At 46.0% G+C, this 25068-nt stretch overlaps 2 protein-coding genes across 7 annotated transcripts; both read left to right on the forward strand.

Moving 5' to 3' along the window:
* The first annotated feature begins 23 nt into the window (after positions 1-23).
* Positions 24-7008, forward strand: LOC140901137 (keratin, type II cytoskeletal 5). Of its 6 annotated transcripts, none has more exons than XM_073319452.2 (10): positions 24-551; positions 1719-1933; positions 3129-3189; positions 3631-3726; positions 3981-4145; positions 4366-4491; positions 5086-5306; positions 5835-5869; positions 6665-6796; positions 6869-7008. In XM_073319452.2, the coding sequence occupies exons 1-10, from the start codon at positions 24-26 to the stop codon at positions 7006-7008; spliced, it is 1719 nt and encodes a 572-aa protein (XP_073175553.1). The 6 variants fall into 6 exon arrangements, with proteins under 6 accessions (XP_073175553.1, XP_073175554.1, XP_073175556.1 ...); XM_073319453.2 differs by having other exon boundaries at positions 6665-6772; positions 6845-7008; XM_073319455.2 differs by having other exon boundaries at positions 6665-6772.
* Positions 7009-13599: 6591 nt separating this feature from the next.
* LOC140901015 (keratin, type II cytoskeletal cochleal) lies at positions 13600-24610 on the forward strand. The gene is made up of 9 exons (XM_073319149.2): positions 13600-14064; positions 15039-15247; positions 17317-17377; positions 19010-19105; positions 19366-19530; positions 20622-20747; positions 21634-21854; positions 22911-22945; positions 24384-24610. The coding sequence occupies exons 1-9, from the start codon at positions 13600-13602 to the stop codon at positions 24608-24610; spliced, it is 1605 nt and encodes a 534-aa protein (XP_073175250.1).
* The last annotated feature ends 458 nt before the right edge of the window (positions 24611-25068 follow it).

Below are 25068 nucleotides of genomic sequence, written 5' to 3' on the forward strand. Positions count from 1 at the left end.
CCATTTTACCCAGGCCAGCTATAATGTCTCGCCAATCCACTGTAAGGTGCCAGAGTGGGAAACTGGGCTTTAGTGCCTCTTCTGCCATCATCCCAAACAGCTGCCGCACCAGCTACAGCTCACATTCTGTATCCCGGGCCGGAGGTTGCGGCTCTGGTGCTGGAAGGGTTGGTGGTGGTGGCAATTGCTTTGGCAGCAGAAGCCTCTACAACGTGGGTGGATCTAAAAGAATCTCCATGGCTGGCAGCAGTGGTGGCTTTCTGTGTGGCGCTCCAGGCCCAGTTGGTTTTGCTGGCGGCGCTGGCTACGGATTCGGTTTCGGTGGTGGAATAGGCAGGGGCTATGGGTTAGCTGGAGCTGGGTTTGGTGGAGGAAGAGTTGGCCTCGGGTTCCCTGTTTACCCACCCGGCGGGATCCAAGAAGTGACCATCAACCAGAGCCTTCTAACACCTCTCAACTTGGAAGTCGACCCCACCATCCAGAGGGTGCGTAAAGAGGAGAAGGAGCAAATCAAGACTCTCAACAACCAATTCGCCTCCTTCATTGACAAGGTGAGCTATAAGATTTCATAGATATCTTGTCCTGATTGTTCAGTGGGGAGGAAAAACAATTGCATTTCCTTATCGGCATTGTCTGTTCATCCACAAACAGAGCCGGGGCGCGAATCTGGCATAACCCCACTCATTTGGGGCAGATCTATCAGTCCACGGCAGTTGATATCAGCATCTGGCCTGTAGAGGCTGTTACTGACTATCATCTCGTGTTGTTAATCAATGAGCTGTCAAATGGCCAATCACTGCCCATTTAAGCTATCAGGGAACCAGACCTCCAGACTTGAATTTTCCTATTAAGTTGGAAAGGTAACATTGAAACAATGCAATTACATGTAGGTGGTTCTTTTAAAGTCAAGGTATTTTGGGGACTTACTTACCTGACAGCATCCTGTTCAGCTCTTTGTTGATTGCATCAGATTTGCCAGAACAAGCAGAAGAGGGCTATAACAACAACCTTTACGTTTTTGTTGACCAATCAGCATGCATCTGTGGTCAAAGCAAATGTTAAACTGTCTTGGGGACCTTTTTGTACTCAGCCCAGGGAAGGGAAATAATAAATATTTTAGATTTATTTTCCACTTAAGGCATTAATTTTCCCCTGCCTTGTCCCATGTGTCATCATTTGCACCTATGCAAAATATGTGCAAAATGCAACTCATCTCTCCTGAGAATATAAGATTTCATAGCTATCTTGTCCTGATTGTTCGGTAGGCAGGAATATGGTATAAGGAACAGGGGAATCGGCTTCTAATTAGATTGCAATATGGGCAAGATCCTTGAAGTCAAATTTGCTACACCCATTTACACCAGCTGAGGATCTGGCCCTGACTATCTTCCTTGCGACTGCCAGTCTTGCTCACTAGTTCGTAAGAGCTCAGTGAGAGCGGAGGGTACTCAGCATCTCTCAGCAAATGCTCAGTACCTTGCAGAATTGGACCCTAAACATGCATGGGAATTAACCTGGATTAGGGTTACCAGATGGCAACTGTGAAAAAACGGGACGGGGGTGGGGGGTAATAAGCGCCTATATAAGAAAAAGTGCCAAAAAAACAGGACTGTCCCTTTAAAAATGGGACATCTGGTCATCCTAATCTGGATGATCCATATTATTGTAATACTTTTATGGAACCATTTAAGCATCTTCTGGATCCTTGTGATTTTCAGGTCCAATTCCTCGAGCAGCAAAATAGGGTGCTGGAAACCAAATGGAGCCTGCTGCAGGAACAGGAACAAAAAACCGTGAAAAACAACATTGAACCCCTCTTTGAAAATTACATTGGTAATCTCAGGAGGCAGCTGAACAACCTGATGAATGAGAGAGGAAGACTTGAAGGGGACCTGAACAACATGCAGAATGTGGTGGAGGATTTCAAGAACAAGTAAGTCCATCTCTCTAGCTGCTCCCCATCACCACAGGGTCAGGGATGCTTAAAAAAAAAAGTACATTTGCACTGTAATATCAATCCGATAAGGAAGGGACAAGACTAATAAATCACCAACTGCAAGTTCACTAGAGAGATACATCTTATAATGTGTGGATGCTATCACTTTCCCATGGTTAAATTGACAGGTAAAAATCTCTCTACAGAGTGAAGGGACAAGAGGCCCAGGTAAAAAAAGAAAAGGAGGACTTGTGGCACACTTGTGCTACAGCTCACAAAAGCTCATGCTCAAATAAATTGGTTAGTCTCTAAGGTGCCACAAGTACTCCTTTTCTTTTTGCAAATACAGACTAACACGGCTGTTACTCTGAAACCAGGTAAAAAAGTATTTTGTGGATGACACATTAGGTGCAGAATCTACAAAGATTTATGAATGCAATTATTGGTCTGAGTAAAATAACTCACGTGAATTAGACTTCGGGAGACTGCATCCTGAAACTGTAAGGGAAGAAGCAGTGAGAAGGACTGACTGCCAGGAAGAGAGAAAGAGAACAGAAGGTTTTATCGAGAGCAGTAGTTCTCAGCCAGGGGTACATGTACTCCTGGGGGCATGCAGAGGTCTTCCAGGGGGGACATCAATTCATCTAAATATGTGCCTAGTTTCACACCAGGCTACATAAAAAGCACTAGCGAAGTCGGAACAAGCTAAAATTTCATACAGACAATGATTTGTTTATACCACTCTATATACCATACACTGAAATGTAAGTACAATATTTATATTTCAATCGATTTGTTTTATAATTATATAGGAAAAATGAGACAGTCATCAATTTTTCAGTACTACTGCGCTGGGACTCTTTTGTGGGTTTATGTCTGATTTTGTAAGCAAGTGGTTTTTAAGTGAGGTGAAACTTGGGGGTTCGCAAGACAAATCAGACTCCCGAAAGGGCTACAGTCATCTGGAAAGGTTGAGAGCCACCGATCTAGAGTACTTTTCTATAGACATCAGTTTGCACGTTTTAACTGGTTTAGCATAGACATGCGGATCATTGCCTGAGTTATCCTGAAAACTAACATTCATGCTTAGCACGCACACAAAATGCTCTTGGGGAAGTGTATTCTATCAGGCTGCAATTATCTCCATCAGTTACTTGCCTACACAAACATTCCCTCTGCCCCATTCCATTAGGTATGAAGATGAAATCAACAGGCGCACAACTGCCGAGAATGACTTTGTGACACTCAAGAAGGTTAGTGGTGTTTGTATAATGCAAGCGTTATTATTGTTTGTCTTTCAGCAACACCTAGAGATCATTGTGCTAGACGCTGTACAGACACAGAGAGAGAGGCAGACCTTTCCCCCAGAGAGCTTGCAATAGAGAAGACAGAAAAAGGGTGGGAGAAAGGGACGATTATTAGCCCTATGGAACTTAGTCAGATCTGAGGGACTTGCCCACCATTACATAGGGAATCTGTGGCACACCTGGGAACTGAGCCTAGCTCTTCAAAGCATCAGTCCAATGCTTTAACCACAAAACCTCTCAGGTCAGCCATTCAGCCACAACACTATTAACAGCCATTAGAAAATCCTTTACATTTTTTCTCCTCTAGAAAATGAGTTTGGAGCCAATCATGTTGCCGGCCTGCTAATGAAAGTGCTTCGCTCATTGCAATCCATTACTGTCTTTCAGGATGTGGACAGTGCCTACATGAACAAGGTGGAGCTGGATGCCAAGGTGGACTCCCTGACTGATGAGATCAATTTCCTGAGAGCCCTGTACGAAATGGTAAGTGCTAGCAACCTGAGGTCTCTTTCAGTGGGTTTCAAATTAGTTTTCCCAGCGATGTGCAAAATTCTGAAGCTTTTTTTTTTGGCAATGACATGGTCTGTCTTGACCGTTCCTGACAGTTGTTTGAGTGACAGCCCCTTACCATAGGCTGGAGCCTCTGCTTATGGTACACAGTGAAAAGTTCAGTTGTCTACTCATGAGGAAAAGTCTCTTTGACTGACAGTTCACCCGAATATTGGCATGAATTGCAGGAACTGGCTCAGATGCAGCAGCAGGTCTCCAACACCTCCGTCATTCTGTCTATGGACAACAACCGAGACCTGGACCTGGATGGCATCATTGCTGAAGTCAAAGCGCAGTACGAGGAGATTGCTAACAGGAGCCGAGCTGAGGCTGAATCTTGGTACCAAACTAAGGTGAGTCACCATACAACAACAGAGGGTTGAGTTCCAATTAGCTGCACATTCGGCTGTCTACCACTATTGTTGTGCTTCTTGACTTGTGTCGCTGAGCATTCAGAGGTACCAATCAGGGGTGAAGTGGCGACTGATTGTGCACACACGTAATAGCATGCAACGCCTGCCCCCAAAGAGCATGGACTTTAACGTGATTTGTGTGTCCCTTTGTATATGGCAGTATGAAGAGCTGCAGGTTACTGCTGGCAGACACGGGGATGACCTCCGCAACACCAAGCATGAAATCTCAGAGCTGAACCGAGTCATCCAGAGACTGAGGAATGAAATTGACAATGTGAAAAGACAGGTAGGGCACTGCGGAAAACACAGGAGGGTATTTTGTGTGCGGGTGCTTCATTATGGCAGTACCAAGCCTTAGGCCAACCTAACTCCTAAGATGGATGCAAATGCAACCCCATTAATTTCTGCTGTACCAGGACTGAATGTGGCCCCTTTGGTCTCAAAGTAAAAATGTCACTAGAATTTGACCAGACTTTTCTGCTCATAAATAAAATGAATCAATAATATAGGGTCAGAACCTCAGTGTCAATGAAGTTGATGCACTTTACACCAGCTGGCAATCTGGACTTCAAAGGGTTAAGCTGCATGATACTATCCCTAATGTTTCCCCTGGAAATGATTGCAAACATGTTAGATTGAAACACAGAGAGCCAAATTTTCAGAGGTGTCCATCAGCCACGTTCTGCTAAAGTTAATGGAGCTAGGAAGATTTACACCAGTTGATGATCTGTCCCAAACTGTAGAAAAGCTGATGGGAAGAGATGAGATGCTCATAGATTATTCCAGCTTGATCTGCACCCAGGCTGGATCAGGCAACTGCATACTAGGAAGGCAGAACAGTTTGATGTTTCCTACGGATCGCTGTTCTTCTCTACCGTAGTGCGCCAACCTGCAAGCGGCCATTGCTGAGGCGGAGGAGCGCGGCGAACTGGCCCTCAAGGATGCCAAGGGCAAACTGGCTGAGCTGGAGGATGCCCTGCAGAAGGCCAAGGGAGATTTGGCACTTCAGCTGCGGGAGTACCAGGAGCTGATGAACGTCAAGCTGGCCCTGGATATCGAGATCGCCACCTACAGGAAGTTGCTGGAAGGAGAGGAGAGCAGGTGGGTGAAATGCAGCACATTCATGTCCGGATTTTAACAGATGCTGAGCGCCCAATTGTCCAACTGAGGTCAATGGGAACTCCAGGTGCTCAGCATTTCTGAAAACTCCCCCCTGGAGCAACTTGTCTTTATGCTGGAATCAATTTAAATGTTAACGAAAAACTTGGTCAAAAAGTTTTGAAATCTGGATGAAATATATTTGCGATTTTTTGGGGGAATATTTTATGAAATTAGTTTTCTCTTTGTCAGCCAGTGTGTAGAGAGGTTTTGATTATTTTGAAATGTCAAAAAAAAATTTAAAAAACCCTGAAGGCTGGTCAAAAGGCTTCTGTCAAAACTTTTTTGTTTAGTTGGAAAACTGGGGGTTTTGGCTAACTGAAAATTTTCCTAGAAAGTGTCTGCTTTCCACACAAAAATTCAACTACTTGAGGAAAAATTTCATGGACATTTTTCTGCTTATTTCAAGACTGTCTCTTGTCAGTGGACATCACCTGAATTCTTACTTTCCTCTCTTCTCTTCCCCAACAGGCTGTGTGGAGAAGGTGTTGGTGCAATGAATATCTGTAAGTCACTTGAATGCACATATTGTACAAACTTCATTGCTTTAGACTCTGTAACAGTGCGGGACTCACCCAGCGGTGCCTCCTGCTGGTCCCTCAGGCAATTAGCTCTCCAGCCATTGGAGCGCCCTCTGCTGGTCGCCATCCCGCTCACCCCCGTGTCCCTCCTGGACCCTGGTGCCGTTTTACCAGGGGTGTTGCCCCCTTGCAATACCCCCACACGCTTCCTGGGTCTCCCCTCCCTGGGGAACCCCCACCCTCTATCCCCACCTTGCCTCAGCCTATGGGCTACTTCCAGTCACCATCTAGCCCCCTTTCACTGAGACCAACTGCAGTCTGTACAGGCCAGTCATCATAGGCAAGGGAGGTTTGGACCTGCTGCCTTCCTCTGCAACCCAGTACCTCTGTGGGGCCTTGAACAAAGGCATGCAGCCTGGGGAGTTGCTGGTCTGGAGCTCCGCAGCCCCTCTGGCCTTTCCCCAGCCCTGCCTCACTCTAGGTACCCTTAGGCTTCCCTGGCAGCTAGGCCCATCTCCCTCCTCAGCTAGAGGGAGACTGCCTGAGCGCCTGGTTCACAGCCCCTTTATACAGGCCAGCTGTGGCCTGGTTGAGGCGTGCCCCAGCTGTAGCTGCCTCCCCAATCAGCCAGCTTACTAGCTCTCAGCCCCAGCCCTCCCCAAGGGCTGTCTTTTGACCCTTTCAGGGCCGGAGCGGCTGACCACCCCGCTACAGTCTCCATTTGCCACTCGGTGGCCACCATTCCGTGAGATCTAAACACACGGTGCTTTCTTTTTGCAGCTGTGGTCACCTCAACTGTTGGTGGTGGGTCTGGAAACAGAAGTGGTGTCTGCATTGGAGGTGGAAGCGGTCTCGGCATTGGAGGTGGAAGCGGTCTCGGCATTGGAGGTGGAAGCGGTGTCTGCATTGGAGGTGGAAGTGGTCTCAGCATTGGAGGTAGAAGCGGTGTCTGCATTGGAGATGGAAGCGGTCTTGGCATGGGAGGTGGGCTCAGTGTTGGAGGAGGCAGCTTCAGCTCTGGAAGCGGAAGAGGCATCGGCGGGTTGAGCCTTGGAGGCGGAAGTGGCTCTAGCGTGAAATTTGTCTCAACTACCTCTTCCACCAGAAGAAGCTACAAAAGCTAAAGCTCAGAATTCAAAGTCCTCACTCCGCGAATGAAATATCTCCATGGTTTCCTGATGCTGACACATTACTGACCTACGAATGGGACCACCATAATGAATAAGAGCAACGTTTTCTAACCTTCACTTTAGAAACCAAGCTTAAAAAATGTTGGCCTATATCTAAATTTTCCAAACGTTGCCTTGAATCAGTTCTTTTTTCAATCTTGCTATCTATTATCTCTCACGTAGAAACCTATCACCTCTATCCAACAAGAAGAGAAAGTACATATTTCTCCAAACAGCAGGACATGTGTGCTTTCCTCAAAAACTTTGAATTTTTGAAAGCTGAAAAGATGATGTTTTTGACAAACCCAAACATTTCTGTTAATTTTCACCCAAAAGTTTTCAGCCAAACATGCCAAAATCTCCCCCCAAAATGCGGAAAATTTGGTTTTCCTCCAAAAATGTTCAGTTTAGGGGCTACCTTTTTTCCCGTGAAATATTGAATTTTTCTGGATAAAAAGATGTCCCCATTTTCTGAACATCTCTGGTGATTACATAGCCTCGACAAGTCCTCGTGCAACTAATAAAACCACCTTCCCTTTCTCATGTATTTTTCTTTTTCTCCATACCAAGGAGTAGCTCATGGATTTGGATATTTTTTACGCCAAAGCTCAGTTGTGTAAGTTTTAGAATGGCAAGAGAACCGTTATGTTAAGCACTTTCTGAATAATGTTAGAACCAAGCACCTGATTATTATTGCTTGTCCAGATCTAATGTACATTTCAAAATGAGGTCTCTGAGTCCATTACAGGACACAATGGACATGGCTCTCTCTCGCCATAGCTTGGACACCTATTTATGTTACCCAGGTTATTTCATTATTCAGTTGTACAAACAGTTCCTTGTCTAGAAATTTACAACACAATGTGCTTTAGCTCATCCAAATTGTATTGAGTTCTGTGTGCAACGGGTGTTCCCAACTTGTTCGGCATTTGCCACATTTGTATTTCACATTGCACATAATTCCCACTGTTTTATTTCCAATGGACTTAGAATTGAAAGTTATCTGGCCTTATGTTGTATATAAAATGTGTCGCACTATTGTTTGTTCTTTGGGCTCAGGAGCTCGTATTGTTGGAAACTTCTCGTCACTTTCCAGTGTTTGTCTAATAAAATGCATATGTAACTTATTCTGCTGTCCAGACCTTTAATTAATGTTTAAGGCAAGGGTGGCCAACCTGAGCCAGAATTTACCAATGTACATTGCCAAAGAGCCACAGTAATACATCAGCAGCCCCCCATCAGCTCCATCCCCCCGCTCCCAGCGCCTCCCAACCACCAGCAGCCCAGCTGATCAGTGCCCCCCACCCGTGCCTCCTGATCAGCTGGTTCGTGGCATGCATGAGGCTCTGGGATGGAGGGGAGGAGCGAGGGCATGGCAGACTCAGGGGCAGGAAGGGGTGGAGTGGGGACAGGGCCTATGGCAGAGCCAGGGGTTGAGCAGTGAGCACCCCCCGGCACATTGGAAACTTGGCACCTGTAGCTCCAGCCCCCGAGTCGGGGCCTAGACAAGGAGCCGCATATTAACTTCTGAAGAGCCGCATGTGGCTCTGGAGCCCCAGGTTGGCCCCCCCTGGTTTAAGGGAAATGGACACACATTTGTAAGGCAGTTTGCTGAGGGGCATACACATCAGGGCCAAATTTTGCTCTCCATTTACACTCTGTGAAATTCCATTGACGCCAATGTTTTGTGTATAGCAACAGAGTCGTCTCCTTTTAATTACCTTGGGAGTCCTCTAGTGGCACTCGCTGTGTTCTATGGTTTTGAAGCCACCTGAAGCCCGTTAACAAAGGACACCCCCCTCCTCCCGCCGCAGTGGAGCAGCATGAATGTAACCGAGGGTGATTTCGTTCAAACCGTTGGGTGAGGAGGAAAACTAAGAATTGGACAGGAAAAAGAACTTTGAGTTCCTTTGGTGTGAAAGTGAGTTCCCAGCCCTGGAGGGCTTTGCTTGGTTTAGGTAAGATACAAATCTCTTTCAGCATTGGAGCTATATTGAGTGATCTCCAAATCCGTCCAGATGCTGGGTAAAATCTTGGCCTCATTGAAGTCAAGGGAATTTTGCTACTGACTTCTATTTGTTCAGGATTCCTCTCATTGGGTATTAAGTAGTTTGAAGCTGAAAGGCTTGATTTGCCAGGGAAGGGCGAGGTGTCAGGGTGGTAAAGATTTCTAATCTTTCTCTTCATTTCATCTTCTGCCAATGGAGCTTCCCTCCCAATTGGTTCTCACGGGTCTGAAAAAACTTAAGACCAGATTTTCAAATAACCAACTGTTTTCCTGAGGAATTTCAACTCAGCATGTCCACGCTCCAGTCCAGTTTCATGTTTTGGGTTTTGTTTTGGTTTTTTTTAGTGAATCAGATTAAAAATGTTTATTCTCTAGTGTTTTGCAAGTTTGGGTGAAGAATCAGGGTGAAGAATTTGGGTGAAGAATCAGAGCTCCTTGCTCTATCTGATTTACATTCACCCTGGTGCAAAGGCCCAGCAAAAAGCCCACGAGCAATTTAAATCCCCTTCATAATAGGTCTCGTGCTCTTCCTCTGTCAACGAGAATGGTCAGACAAAGAGAATTACCATCCTGCGGGAAATTCTGGCATTTCCATATTTGTTTTCATGCCCCAACAGTCCAAATGTAGGAACTTTTCATGGAACTAAAAGTTCTGAAAACGTTTCAATTTGAAAACGTTTCCATTCAATATTTTCAATAAAAACATTTAGTTTCCGGTCAGGTCAACATTAATCTCTGTGTCCACTTGAACCATTGTGGTGCCTCATGGGAGTTGTGGTTCCAAACCACTCATGCCCCCTTTCTCCTATATGGGCCTTGCTTGCTGGCCAGACTATATCTCTCATGAGGCACTACAGTCTTTCCCTGATGCTGAGCCATTTTGAAATTTTTTGACCAACCCACATTCTACCCTCTGTGAGCCTGAATCCCTCCCCTTTGTTTGAGGAGAAGAGTAAGAAGAAGAGTCTCCAACAGACGTTTCCCTCTCCCATGGGTTTTTCCACAGGGAGAGACATGATCTAGCCCTGAGACAGAAATAAGTGTCAGCCAACACAGGTTGGAAGAGCGGCTAGGGATGAATGGGAGGAACTGGCAATGGGAAACTTCCTTTATAATTTGGTGAGGACACAAAATGAAATGAGAAACCTACTCAGTGAGAAAACTGACTGGCACATGCAGTGCAAGAGAAAGGAGGCCCATGTGCTGTTAATTGCCAAATTCCAAAAGCTTGACTCCCTTGGGATAATTAACTCTGCTTTTATTCATTATTTTTAAAGGATGGGGAAAGGGACCTCGTGTCAAAAATAGCTATCTTAGTAAGATAACAATAACAACACCTAGTCCTTATGCAGTGCTTTTTCATCAATACACTGCAAAGCACTATGCAAAGGAGGTCAGGATCACCATCCCTATTTTTCAGATGGGGAAACTGAGGCACAGAAAGGCAGACAGTTGCCAAAAAGTCACGCAGTGGGCCAGAAATAGAACGGAGGTCCTCTGAGTCCCTGTCCAGGGTGCTATCTACCAGGCCATGTTGCAAAGACAAGGTAGTATACTTCTGGAGCTAAATTTATATCTCCGAGTTTAAAGTACATTTTAGCCTTAGATGTTTGGAATAGAAGAGGCTGATATTTTCAATCAGCTGGAGAAACTATCTGTCTAGTGTTTTACACTGCAATATTGCAGCGTCTGTCAACATCTCAGCGGTACACCACGCTTCATTGCTTCAGTTTTCAAAATAGTATCACCTTTATAGATTTTATGCTATGAGTAACACAGGGATATAAATCTAGTTGCCTCGTGCAAACAGATTTTATGGTTCACCCTATCGTGTAGATACAATAGCTGCAGGGGTTAGTAAAAATGTAATTCACTAACCTCATAGTAATTAGAAATGGAAAAGACCTATTAAAACACCAAGTTCAGCCTCTTGCAAAGGAAGAAGAGACTCCCCTGATGGAGACTGTGTGAGATGTTCATAGAATCCAAGATTTTAAAACTCAAAGGGAGCATTCTGGTCACCTAGGCGGCTCTCCTGCATAACGCAGGCCAGAGAATTTCACCCAGAAATTCGCGCATCAAGCCCATATTAAAACCCATATTAAAAACGGATATTACATCAGGGACACCCTAGCAAATCATGCTGGTCATGGGGACTGTCCTGGTTAAGGCCCTGATTCATTCAAACACTTAAATATGCACTTAAGTCCCTCAATAGGGCTTAAGCATATGCTTAAAGCTAAGCGTGTTAAGTGTTTTGCAGAATTGGGGCCTAAGAGAAGACACCATTTAAAGAGGTATATTGAATCCCCCAAATTTAAATGAAAATTACATGCTGGCCTGAATTAAAGGGCAAGAACTGAAATAACACTCTTTACTTCTCAGTTGTATTTCTTCTTTGTTTGGCACTGGAGGGCCAAACTCTGTTGCGACTTGAAGTCAAGGCCCAAACTCCAAGATTCAGCCCTTAACAAAAACGCAGGAACTCAGAATTTCCCACTTATTTAAAACCTAGTTAAATACCAGTTATTGGCTGGCAGCAGGGCTCAGTAAATTACACATTCCTCTTGGAGTCAGATGATCTAGGTTCTGTTCCCCAGCTCTGGCTGCGAGATTTTGGACAAGTTGCAAACTCTCTGTCCTTCATCGGGCCCCTCTGAAAAATAAGCATAACATCAGTGCCTCTTATCATTTCCCTTTTAAATATATTGATGCAAAATGCCAAGTATGACCAATTATTATTAACACTATCTGAACAGCTCACCATTAAGCCGAATGTATGACCATTCCCTCCTGGCATATCCACAGTCGTCATTATTTAGGATTATGAAGCTTTATGGACACCTAAACGAGCTAAATTGGTTCTCTGGGAGATTTCCCCAAAATATAGACATTCCAATGAAGTGCACCATAATTAAGAGGAGTTCATGTTACTACTAAGGAGAATTGAAGTGTGTGTGGGAAGCCACTGTCCTTGCTTCTGAAAAGGCTTAAGATGCCCTTTCACCTCAATGCACTAGGATATTTACTGGCATATTTGCCTTTATTGTACAAGGTCGTGAAAAGCTGTGCCCTAATAGTAGTTGGGGAACGGTTGTACAATATCATACCAAGAGATCTTATGAACAAAATTGTTGAGTGAAGTTCTACGGCCTGTGTTATGCAAGATGTCAGCCTAGATTATCATGGAATCATAGAATCATAGGACTGGAAGGGACCTCGAGAGGTTATCTAGTGCAGTCCCCTGCACTCAGGGCAGGACTAAATATTATCTAGACCATCCCTGACCGGCGTTTGTCTAACCTGCTCTTAAAAATCCCCAGTGATGGAGATTCCACAACCTCCCTCGGTAATTTATTCCAGTTCTTAACCACCCTGACAGGAAGTTTTTCCTAATGTCCAACCTAAACCGCCCTTGCTACAATTTAAGCCCATTGCTTCGTGTCCTATCTTCAGAGGTTAAGAAGAACAATTTTTCTCCTTCCTCTTTGTAACAACCTTTTATGTACTTGAAAACCGCTATCATGTCCCCTCTCAGTCTTCTCTTCTCCAAACAAACCCAATTTTTTCAATCTTCCCTCATAGGTCATGTTTTCGAGACCTTTCATCATTTTTGTTGCTCTTCTCTGAACTTCCTCCAATTTGTCCACATCTTTCCTGAAATGTGGTGCCCACAACTGGACACAATACTCCAGCTGAGGCCTAATCAGCATGGAGTAGAGCGGAAGAATTACTTTTCGTACCTTGCTTACAAGACTCCTCCTAATACAGCCCAGAATGATGTTTGCTTTTTTTGCAACAGTATTGCACTGTTGATTCATAGTTAGCTTGTGATCCACTACTGCAGTTGTCCCTTTGGCCCTTAAAATATCCGAAGCTACAAGCTGTTGAATTCACTGGAGTTGCTTCAGATTTATACCCAAGTGTAAACAGGGTCAGAATCTGAACATTATGAACAACTCGTCTTTCAAAACTTAAGAACACCATTCATCTGACCCTACTCAGGCACGACACACTTTGACTTCATGGTGGTAGCGATGCCTAAGGACTGGACAAGGACGGTGATCCCTGGAAGCAGAAGGGTGGCAAAGCCGGTCCGTTCTGAAGCAAAAAATGCTAATGGTGCTGTCTCAGCAGCTACAACTTTCCTACTTAATTCCCCTCAGCTTGGAAAATGAAAGGCTGTTTGTGCAAAGTTAAAAGCAAACCCTGAGGGAGCCTTTGGAAAAAAAAATTAATAATCTCTGTGGTGAAAAGTACAGGTTGGAAAATTCTGGTTAGCTTATGAGTTTATAGGTTGCGAGGATATTATGTTCCAGGTCAGCCCAGTGATTAGCGGGTTGGGAAAGATGGGCCACTGCCAGGCATACCAAACTGATTCATTCAGCCAAATGATCTGAGATCTTCTGTGACCAAGCCCAGCTCTTCAAACAGATAAAAAGGGGGAACACTCCAGACCCGAGCACAGAGCACAGAAGGATCTCTCTCCTCCTTTGCATCTCATCCCAACAGCTCCTCACGCCTTGCGATTGGAAGCCATGGCTCAGAAAACCGTCAGCATTAGGTCAGGTGGAGCCACTAGGAATTTTAGTGCCTCCTCTGCCGTTATCCCAGGTAGCCGAACCAGCTTCAGCTCCATTTCTGTTTCCCGGGGAGGTAGCGGAGGTCTGGGACGGGTCAGTGCTGGTGGTTTCGGCAGCAGGAGCTTCCATGGTCTAGGTGGAAGCAACAGAATTTCCGTTAGCGGAGGCTATCACGCTGTTAGATCTGGATATGGTTATGGATTAGGTTACGGTGGGGCTGGGTATAGGATTGGTGGAGCTGAATATGGGTTCGGTGGTGGATTCGCACCCGGAGCTGGTGGCATCCATGAAGTCACTGTCAACCAGAACCTCCTGGCACCCCTCAACCTGGAGATCGACCCCACCATCCAGAAGGTGCGGAAGGAGGAGAAGGAGCAGATCAAGACCCTCAACAATAAATTTGCCTCCTTCATCGACAAGGTAAGGCATGATCAGCTTCATCCATGAAGCCTATCCCTGGCATGCATGCCACTGGCTAGTCAAGATGTGTTAAATGTTCTATGATTCATATTGTTCTCCATTATGAGTGACAAAATCTTCACAGTCAGTTCATATCTGGGTTTTCACTCTGCACCCTGGTCAGATCCAGGGCGTTAGTTCCATCTGCTACAATGATACAGTCCAGCCACGAAATATGGATTTCAATCCTTCATCATCCCGTCTCTCAGAGTTCTGTAACATTTGCATATGAAGTGCAAGATTCCTGATGTTTTTTACTCGCACAATTAGCTGGGGAAAATACTTTTGTTCTTGAAAACAGACAAGTTAAAATAGCGTTACCCTCTTTGTGAAAGTAGGCAAGGAGATTTTGTGCCATGGCTGGTCAATTTCCATTATGCATTTGCATGAGCAGCTCTCTGAGCCTGTTTTCTTGCCAAAAAAAAAAATAGATTGTCTAACAATTTGCATAAGAGTATTGGTTGAACATGAAGTTTAAAACAAATTGTAGTGCCTCTCTTTTAAGTCCCACCTCAAATAACATCTGTTTATCACTTATTAAGCACCCAACAATGTGAATAAGATGTAAAGGAAGATATGGTCTCAGTCCCAAGAGCTTAAAATGTAAAATGTTTGCTGATGCTACAGTGTTGTTGTCGCTGTGTCGGTCCCAGGATATTACCTCACCCACCTTGTCTCTCTGCTGGCACCAGAATATACACGCGTTTATCTAGACAGATGGAAGCAATTGACTATTAGCCCCCGTTTTTCTGACTTGTGTGGTTGTGTATTAGATGTACATGCCCATTTAAAGCCATAATGCACGTAAGACAAAGTCCCGGACCAGAAGACCTTCACATCTAGTTCATAAGAAGTGCGGCTGAGGTGTTGTCTTTTTCCTGGTAAGTTGATGAGGCTACTTCAAATGCTTCAGTATTTTGTCTGATGGGATTTAGGTCCGGTTCCTGGAGCAGCAGAATAAGGTGCTGGAGACCAAATGGTGCCTGTTGCAGGAGCAAAAAACCACGAAAAGTAATATTGAACCCATGTTTGAGGCTTACATCAATAACTTGAGGAGGCAACTAGAAGCTCTTGGAGGTGAAAGGCTTCAGCTGGATGGAGAGCTGAAGAACATGCAGAACACAGTAGAAGATTTCAGGATCAGGTAAGCAAAACTGGAAGGAATTCTATTCTGCTACGCAATGCTCTGCTATTGTACTCAAATTCTTATGCCATACCCATCGGTGTAGTACTGGAAAACGAAGGCCAGGTCTGCACTACAAACTTACATCGGCATCAGTACGTCATTCAGGGGCGTGAAAATCCATCCCTGAGCGATGTAGTTATACCGACCTAATCCCCGGTGTGGACAGCGCTATGTCAACAGGAGAGCTTCTCCCGTCCACACAGCTACCACCTCTTGCAGAGGTGGATTATCCATGCAGACGGGAGAAGCCCGACACACCTGCCCTGGAGCAGCTACACTGCTGTACATGAAGACAAGCCAAGAGGAAATAAAATGACACAATGTGCAGAACTGCGTATTCATGCACCCTGACTGTTATACCCTCAGCAGGTCAGTGGCAAAACTCTCACCGATTTCAATGGGGCAGGGTTTTTTCCCTGACTTTCAGAAGTCCCCAAAATTCCAGTTTAGGGACTCAATGCAGAAAAGCACTTAAGAACATGCTTGAAGTTAAGCTCTCTTTCTGAATCATGATGCTTTTCTGAATCAGGGACTGAGAGCGTGTTGTTATGAAGTCTGCTGGGGTCAATGCAGGAATTCCTGTGTGAAATTCTATGGTTTGTGTGACTCAGAAAGTTTAACTTAATCATCACCATGATCCCTTCAAGCCTTGAAATCTATGACTCTCGGGATCTGTTTCCAGGGATGGACCGCACAGCCCCAAGGGTTCACTCTGGCCTCAAGCACGCTCAGTGCTTCTGCTGAACCCAGCTGCCCTCATGCCCCCCGTATCGGCAGGCACGGGTTGTCTCTGAGGAAAGCACGTGCATAAGTGCTCTGCTGAACAGGGATGAATTGGAGCCGCTGTCCTGAAATTATCCCCCAGAATCTCTAATTGGCTAATGGGAAAAGCCTGTGGCTTGTTTCATGGCTGTACATGGAGGCGGGGAGTTGAAAGGAGCATGGGAGATGCTTGCTCTCCTTGTCGATTTTATTTTAGTGGGTTTTGGGGGGGGCGTTGTTCCGTTGACTTTTTAAACAAATTTGTCCCACAACAAGAAATACATACTCAGTTTGGCTTTTACAGAAATAGGCACACGCTGAATGAATTTTCCCTCTGTAGCAGCTAAGATACATACAAACCTATGCAGGCTGCCACTTTGTTCCATCATAACGCCTCTAATGGCTGTTGTATTCCCGAGGCGGAGGTGTCTGAAATCTTTCCTTCCATGAAGAGTCAGGCCGGCCTGACTTGTTTTATTAGCTGCACAAAATCTCTCTTTAAATTGTAGCCCTTAATCTCCCCCTCAATGAATTAATTTATGATGGGCTGGGCAGCAGTCTGTGTTTAGTGTTAGCCTTTATACTCCCGCAAGTGCTCAGTGGTATCGCTATGTACTACCAAGCAGGAGAGTCAAATCCTGGACTCAGACTCTGGATTCTTCATGTACCAGAAACAAGCACTGGGCCAGAGTCTGCCCTCAGACCCCCTGCATTTGCGGCTCCACTGAAGTCAACAGGACGAAAGGCATCAGTGCAGAATCCAGCCCCTACTGACTAACGCAGGTGTGGCACGGATGAGCTCAACCAGGTCTCCTCCCACCCCTTCCAGCCTGAGAAAAGTTACAGGGATTACAAGACTTCTTTCATGCAGGATGGAAAATTAGAGGAGGATAAAACATGCCTTTAATGAAGGCTTGTAGGTTCTCTGATGACATCCTTCCATTGTCTGGCCCCGGGGTACCGTATTTGTAACTAGACTGGTCACATATGCCTGCCACAATACAGGCAGAAGATACACAACATCATCCTGCTGCTCCTTCTGATGTCCAAGGAGGCCTGTGCCCAGCTGGTAAATGGTCTATCAGAACAGGCTCTGTCAATTTCCTTGATAGCCACTGTAAATATCTTGGCCATTAGTAGCAACAGCCCAGGGTATGCAAGGAAAACCACATGGCAAGGGCTCGGAGAGTGCAGGTAATGGCTACTAAACAGTTATACTTACACCAGCCGTAACAAGGCTCCTGTCTACCCTTCTTCCTGCCCAGGTACGAAGATGAGATCAGCAAGCGCACGGCTGCAGAGAATGAGTTTGTGGTGCTCAAGAAGGCAAGTGATCTCGATAAAAAAGGAACAGGGGACTTAATTTTTTAAAAAAGAATTGTTTGTATTTGTTTTACACTTTCAAGCCTGAGAGATCAAAGGGCGCAGCTCTCCCCCCAATCCTCGCTGGAACCCTTCTTGTAGGTAGAGCTGGCGGACCGGTCTGCCTCTCCTTCTGCCATCCAGCCAGGATAATGATGGGCCTCTGGATCAGCCAGCAGCACCTGAACTTCCTCTCCTAGGGCCTGGCCCAAAGCCCAGGGGACCAGCTCCCAAGGGACACTGAGTCAGCCCCAGCTGTTAACCTCTACCCTGGCTGTTCTGCCACTTCTCAGGTTGACACTACTCTCATCTCTCCATGCATATTTAGAGCATTTACCCACTCCCATCCAGCCTGCCATGCGCTCCCCATCTTACACAGCCCCTGCCCAGCAATAGCTAGAAGTTAGCCCAGGAGCTGGGAGACCCAGCTTCAATTCCCTGCTCTGTTGCTTGGGTAAGTCCCCTAGGCCCAAATGTGCAAAAGGAGTAAGGTGTCTTAGGACCAGTTTGGGGACGACAAAACTCCCACCGAGCCCCGTAGGTGCCGAAACTCACTCTGCGCCGAAACGTTTGCCGTGAAAGTTAACAGATGTTCACTCCCGCTGGCCGCCTATCTCCCGCCTAAGACCCAGAGCAATTCACAGTTCATTACCAAATAGCTGGGAAGGGAGACCTCCCTCCTAGCTTTTAGCCCACTGGTTAAGGGATGTGGGAGATCCCCAGTTCAGGTCCTCTCTCATCTGAGGGGGAGAAGTGATTTGAAGAGGGAACTGCTGCCTCTGAGGTGAGTGCCATAACCACTGAGTTACAGGATATTCTGACCTAGGACTCCCTTACTCTCTCCTGGTGAAGCTCTTGCACACTGGATTAAATAATTAGAGTCATGGGAGCAGGGCAACTGGCTCCTGGGGCACTCACCTCCCAGGTGAGTCCTCTACCCAGCAGGCTAGAGTCATCTACCTTGCAATTTATACCTGTGCTGGGGGAGAGGGGGGCAGATGGGATGTGGCGTGTACGTACTCTAAGAGCCGCCTAAAGTAGGATGCAGTGTAAATACACCTTCAAAGAGTCAGCCGGGGCAGAGTCATCTGAGCACCACAATGGCTAACTCCTTTTGTGCCTTCAGGCCTTAGTGGCTCTGTGCCTCAATTTTCCAGCTGTGAAATGGGTATAGTGCTTCCCCATCTCATAGGGACACTGTGAGGATAACTCCATTCAAAGACTGCGAGGTGCTCCGTAACCTTGGTAACGGTGGCCATGTAAGTCCCTTAGGTCCTGAACAATCCAGGGGGCAATAGACAAAGGTGTGTAAGGAAGTTCAGTGCCCAGTGCCCATGGGATTTGGGTGTCTAACGCCCTCAGATTGCTTTGGAAATTCCATTCAATAGCTACAGGGATGATCATGGGGGAAAGAGACTGTTTAGAGCCACTCTACATTTTGTCCACCGAAAGCTTTTTCATCCAAAAACCACAGAGATCAGATAGCCCATACATCTGGGTTGTTCTCCGGCAGCTTGTGTTTGGCCATGCTGGCCCTCATAGGGGAACACAGCTGTGCAGTGTTTGGCTAGACAGTCTCTGTTCCTATGTTTTCAGGATGTGGACATTGCCTACATGAACAAGGTGGAGCTGGAGGCTAAAGTGGATGCCCTAACTGACGAGATCAACTTCCTGAGAGCTCTCTATGAAGCAGTAAGGACCATTCTAATTTTCCCAAGTCTCCTGGGGCAAACCTAATGCCATTTTTCACCCCACCCACCCCAGAAGCCAACTTTACATCAGAGAGAATCAAACCACTCAGAGATACATGCTCATAGCCATGCATGGAGTTTACAGGGCTGTGGTTCCCTTTATGTTGGTGTTTTACCATGCAACGTTTCTGTGAAGAAGGCTCAAAACAGGAGAGGAGGAGAGATCCAGATCCCAAAATGTCATTTTTCTTTGATTTCCAGGAATTAGCTCATTTGCAGTCACAAATCTCAGACACGTCTGTCGTCCTTTCAATGGACAACAGCCGAAATCTGAACCTGGACGGCATCATCGCAGAGGTCAAAGCTCAGTACGAGGATATTGCTAACAGGAGCCGAACTGAGGCGGAGTCTTGGTACCAAACCAAGGTGAGTGGCACTGGAGTTCTGAGAGTTTGAACTAGGATATTCATCACTAGGTTTGGTGGAGAGAAGTTCGTCAAACCAGTTTTCTGTGGAAAAGTGTCGTTCCAACCAAAGCGAAAATTTCCGCAGAATTGTTATCGATCCAGACAACATTTTAAAAAAAGAATTGGAGGGGAAAGTTTCAACATTATCAGAACATGTTTTGCTTTTGAAATGACTTGTTGTTTCAAATTTATTTCATTTTATTTCTTTAAAAATAATTTTAAAAGGGGTCAAAATGGAAACAAAACATTGAATTCATCGAAGCTGAACCGAAACACAATTTGCGGGGAGGGGGGAGAATTTCAGTTTATGAAAATTTTTGAAATTTTGACTCTTTGCCCCAATTCAGGACAATTTTGTTGTGGTTGTTTTTTATCTCAAAAGTTTTTGCAGGATGGAAAAGTACGCCCCAAGAACAGACCTAGAGTTTCACATGGGGTTGTACACATGAAGGCTATCCCATACTGCCTTTCATACCGTCACCGTTATACTGATATTTTCAGTATGCTAACTTGATCAGAGCTAGAGCAGGTATGTCTACCTGAGCTGGAAACTACACCCCCAGTGTAGATACACCCTTAGAAATGCATTTCACCTCCTTGCCATATGGACCTTGAATTTCTTACTGAGGCAGGGGAACAGTGAAATGCGTTATAGTTTCTAAGCAAGACTGAATTTTAGGATATGTCTACATTTGGGTCTGGGTTGTGATTCCCAGCTCATGTAGACATACTAACCCACCTCGAACCTGTTGGTCCATATTCGGGGCAGCTAGCCCGTGCCACCGTTGCCACTGCCCATGTGATCACAACTACACTCCTATTTTTAGCACACCAGCTCAAGGAGAGCTAGCGCAAGTATGTCTATGCAAGATGGGAATCACACCCCTAGCTCTAAGCATCAATGTAGCTACCCACAAAGGAAGAGGTGGAAGAAATCAGTTCCCTTTAATAGTTTCCCGTGGCTCACTGTGATCCCCTATGTTGCCCATTTCACCCTCCTCTCCATGTCTGACTGTGTCACCTCTATCCCACCCCTCCCTTCTATCACAGTATGAGGAGCTACAGCTGACCGCTGGCAAACATGGGGTCGACCTGCACAACACCAAGATCGAGCTCTCTGAGATGAACCGCATGATTCAGAGGCTCCACTCTGAAATTGACAATGTGAAGAAGCAGGCAAGTTACATGCTGGGACGTGGGCGAAGGGGAAGGAGGGATCTCAGAATTTCAGGACTGGAAACCCCCTAGGAATTCAGGACTGCCTTAGCAGCAGCTCCATGCTACCAAAAGTATGAGAGGCAATGGCTGGAGCATGCTGTACTCCAGCAATAACGGGCAGTGTGGAGAGATGGGTTCAAATCCTGGTTCTGCCACTGGCCTGCGGATGACCTTGGGCAAGTCACGTCACCTTTCTGCTTCACTTTCCCCTTCTGTAAAACGGAGATAACTACACTGAGCTCCTGTTGTAAAGAACTTTGAGAACTACTGAGAAAAAGCACAATATAAGAGGTAGGGATTATTATGATGATGGTGCCGAGAGGGCTGAATAAGTTACACAGCCCTGAGGTTGTTTTAGGGGGCAGGGGCTGGAGGGGGTGTCAAGCTTAGAGATCTAGGGAGTGCAGAGGTGGCTTAAAGGCACCAAATGGAGATCTGGGCCAATCTCTATAACCCTGAGTTTCATATTGAGTCAAGAAATACATACAGACTCCCCCCCGACTTACACAATCGTTCCGTTCTGGAAAGCCTTGCATGACTCAAATTTTGCATAAGTCGGAAACATATACCCGTACATTGTGCAAAAATTTACGCAACTCGAAAATCCTATTTCTGGCTTATAGAACTTTTTCCGTAAGTGCAAATTTGTGTAAGACAGGTCTTGCGTAACCCGGGGAGTGTCTGTACACACAGTTCAGTGATACGGGCCACAAGCTTGCAACCTTTCTGCTAGCATCCTTGCCACCCCTGATTGGTCCTACTGAAATGCTCAGTCTAGTAGATTGCAAATGCACATGCGCTCCCAATGGGATTCATTCATCATACTCATTTCCTGCCTTCGCAGTGTGCCAATCTGCAGACAGCCATTGCCGATGCTGAGCAGCGCGGCGAACTAGCCCTTAAAGATGCCCAGGCAAAACTAGCTGAGCTGGAGGAAGCCCTGCAGAAGGCCAAGGCAGACATGGCGCGCCAGCTGCGGGAGTACCAGGAGCTGATGAACGTCAAGCTGGCGCTGGATATCGAGATCGCCACCTACAGGAAGCTGCTGGAAGGAGAGGAGAGCAGGTGGGTGGGCTATACATTAGAGCTGGCTGAAAAAAATACCTTAAAACAGTTCTGGACAAAAAATGGCTTCTCGGTTTAAATTGTTGCAAAAAAAAAAAAAAATCAGTTTTTGTCAAAAAAAACCCCAAAGTCCAAAAATTTCAATTGCCGAAAAGGAAATATTTTCACATTCCCACTGAAAACTCCAAAAATATTCAGCCAGGGGGAGGGGTTGAGGGGAGGAAGATTGATCTGGGGGTGAAGTAAGCGAAAGCTTGAAGAGTTTCAAAGACATTTTTTAATAAAATGGGAAAAGGGTTCGTTTTAGTTGAATTTTGTGCAGGGAAAAAGAAATACACAGAAATTGGAGTTATTAAGGCCTGTGAATATGGGACACAATTCGATGCTCAGAGGATGAAATTGAATCCAGATCAGATGGCCAAAAATATTACATGTGCACCACTTAAGAGACTCAGGGTATGTCTACACAGCAACTAGGCACCTGTGGCTGGCCCATGCCAGTTGACTCAGGCTCATGGGGCTCGGGCTGTGGGACTGTTTTGTTGCTGTGTAGACATCTGGGTTCAGGCTGAAGCCCGGGCTTTAGGACCCTGCGAGGTGGGAGGCAATGAAACAGCCCCGCAGCCCAAGCCCCGTGAACCCAAGTCAGCTGGCCTGGGCTGGCCACAAGTTTTTCTTTGCTATGTAGACGTACCCTTAGGTGTTACATAGGTCTTTTGCACTGGCCTTCTGCCCAGTGGTGAATTTCAGGGACAGATCTTCCACTGATGTAAACGTTGGTATCACTCCACTGACATTGACAGGGCTAGGCTAGTGTAAATCAGCTGAGGTTCGGGTCCTAAAACTGTATTTCAAATTTCAAACATAGAACGTATTGATCTTCCTACAAGTTAATGGGTATTGTTTCAATTTCGCATCCGAACTTCACCAAGGAAGACTGGTCTTACTGTAGTGCTAAATGTTTTAGCCTTCTAAATTACTCAGTACCACAATCCTGGGCGGCAAATTGCTTATAACAATCATAACAACACCTTCCTTTTTTTCCCCCTCTAACAGGCTAGCTGGAGAAGGTGTTGGTGCAGTGAACATCTGTAAGTATTCTGGCTCCCAAATGCTAGATGCTCAATGAGATGACAACTCAAAGAGAGTCATTATTCCTAGGAAGAGCTAGGGTTTGCTGATACTGCAGAGCAACTGAAATACAAAGGGATAGCGATCAATTGTTCTCCATGTCCACTGAAAGTAGGACAAGAATTAACGGGCTTAATTTACAGCAAGAGAGATTGAGGTTAGACATTAGGAAAAACTTTCTAATTATAAGGGTAGTTAAGCTCTGGAATAGCTTTCCAAGGGAGGATGTGGAACCCTCGTCATTGGAAGTTTTGAAGAACAAGTTGGACAACCCCCTGTCAGGGATGGTCTGGGGTTTCTTTGGTCCTGCCTCAGCGCGGGGGGCTGGACTTGATAACCTCTCGAGGTCCCTTCCCGCCCTACATTTTTATGATGCTATATGAGGCTGCAATAAATTATGGTAGTAGATATCAGAGGGGTAACCGTGTTAGAATTCACAAAAACAAATTGTTTTTGTGAATTCGTTGTTTTTGTGTATACCCCTCTGATACTTAGTACCATGCAAGGTAGCAGATATGTAATGCATTTGAGGTTTTGAAGCTCTGTATGGCACAGTTGAGACAGCAGTACCCCGAATATTTCTCTTAGGTCAGATCTTGAACATGAGAACGTCTCATCATGTATTTGGGATGCAAATCACCCTTGTGAAAAGGGGCAAGCACAAGGCATGTGAACCTCCTAAATCCCACAAAAGTGGCGCAGAGTCTCTGTGTGTCGGAGTCTGAACAATAGTGATTTCCACCCTTGGGCCTACGGAAGGCAGTGAGAATACTCGTGTGAGAAAGGGCTATTGTCAGTGGAATGGAATGCAAGGGTCTTGCCCCGAGAGCACCTTTTGTGACCAGAAAGACATCAACAAACCAACAAGAATCCAGAATTAAACCCAAGGTCTGGAGGGTAAAGATTGAAAGACCTAAATGGGTCCTATTCTGCTCTCAGTGACAGCGGGAGTAACGCCATTGAGGTTGGCAAAGTCATAAAATCAGTATAAATGGGAAGAATTGGGGCCGTACTACATAGTTTGGCCCAATAAATGATAAGGAGAAAAAGCATATGGGTCCATCTCTGAGAGACAGGTACTTGTAGACCAGGAAAGGAGAAGGGTTAAATTAAATGAGCAAAGGGGAAACTTTAAGGGAAGCCAAAATTAGGCAGCCTGATTTCAATGGGATTTAGTAACCTGCCCCCTGCAGGGGAAGAATAGAAACTCTGCATGAGTATTAGGCAACTGCATGGTGATGAAATATACTAGACAGCAGGAGGATCTCCAAGGGACCTGGTGGAAACCGTTTGAATCTCCAGGTTCAGCCATTTGAAACAAAAGGTTTGCCTTTCCTTCTGTGACTGGCAGGCTGCTGCTCCGTGCCATCTAAACCTCTGCTTTCTTCCGCTTCACAGCTGTGGTCAGCTCGGCCGGTGGAAGCAGCTATGGCGCTGGGGGTGGGCTGGGCCTGGGGGTCGGGCTGGGAAATGCGGCTGGACTCGGCTACGGCATTGGAGGAAGCAGCTTCAGCGCCAGCAGCGGGAGAGGTCTGATGGGAGGATTCGGAGCTGGACGGGGAAGCAGCTCCAGCATGAAGATCGTCTCGAAAACCACCTCGACCAAAAAGAGCATCCGCAGCTAAAGCACCAACCAAGCCCGCAATTCACCCCAGCCTGAAGAGAAGAAATATGACACGGCCTCCTTGTGGCAGCACAGCCCAAACCATCTCCAAGGCACAGGCTTGCAGGGGAGGAAAAGCTCCCAGTAAATACCATTTAAAAGCTGCATGAATCACCTTCCCATTAGGTGAGGCATTTATTGGCTTAAGGAAGACAAGCCTTTTCTCCACCCCGCTTAACTCGCAGGCGTAGTGCATCAAACCCCAGCCGGCGCCTTAACAGCTTCATGCGAATCCTGAATGAATAATTGGCCCTGCTGGTTAACGAGTTCCGGGGTGGCAGAACTTGGCTCATCGAAATTAACAGATTTTGATCTTCTCGCTGCTCTTGCTTGGATCAGTGTAAATCCGGAGTAACGCCAAATCCAGATTTACACCAGCGTAACCGAGAGCTGAAGCTGGCCCTATGCATGGCTACATGT

This window comes from Lepidochelys kempii, chromosome 20 (genome assembly GCF_965140285.1).
Source record: "Lepidochelys kempii isolate rLepKem1 chromosome 20, rLepKem1.hap1, whole genome shotgun sequence".
Lineage (NCBI taxonomy): Eukaryota > Metazoa > Chordata > Testudines > Cheloniidae > Lepidochelys > Lepidochelys kempii.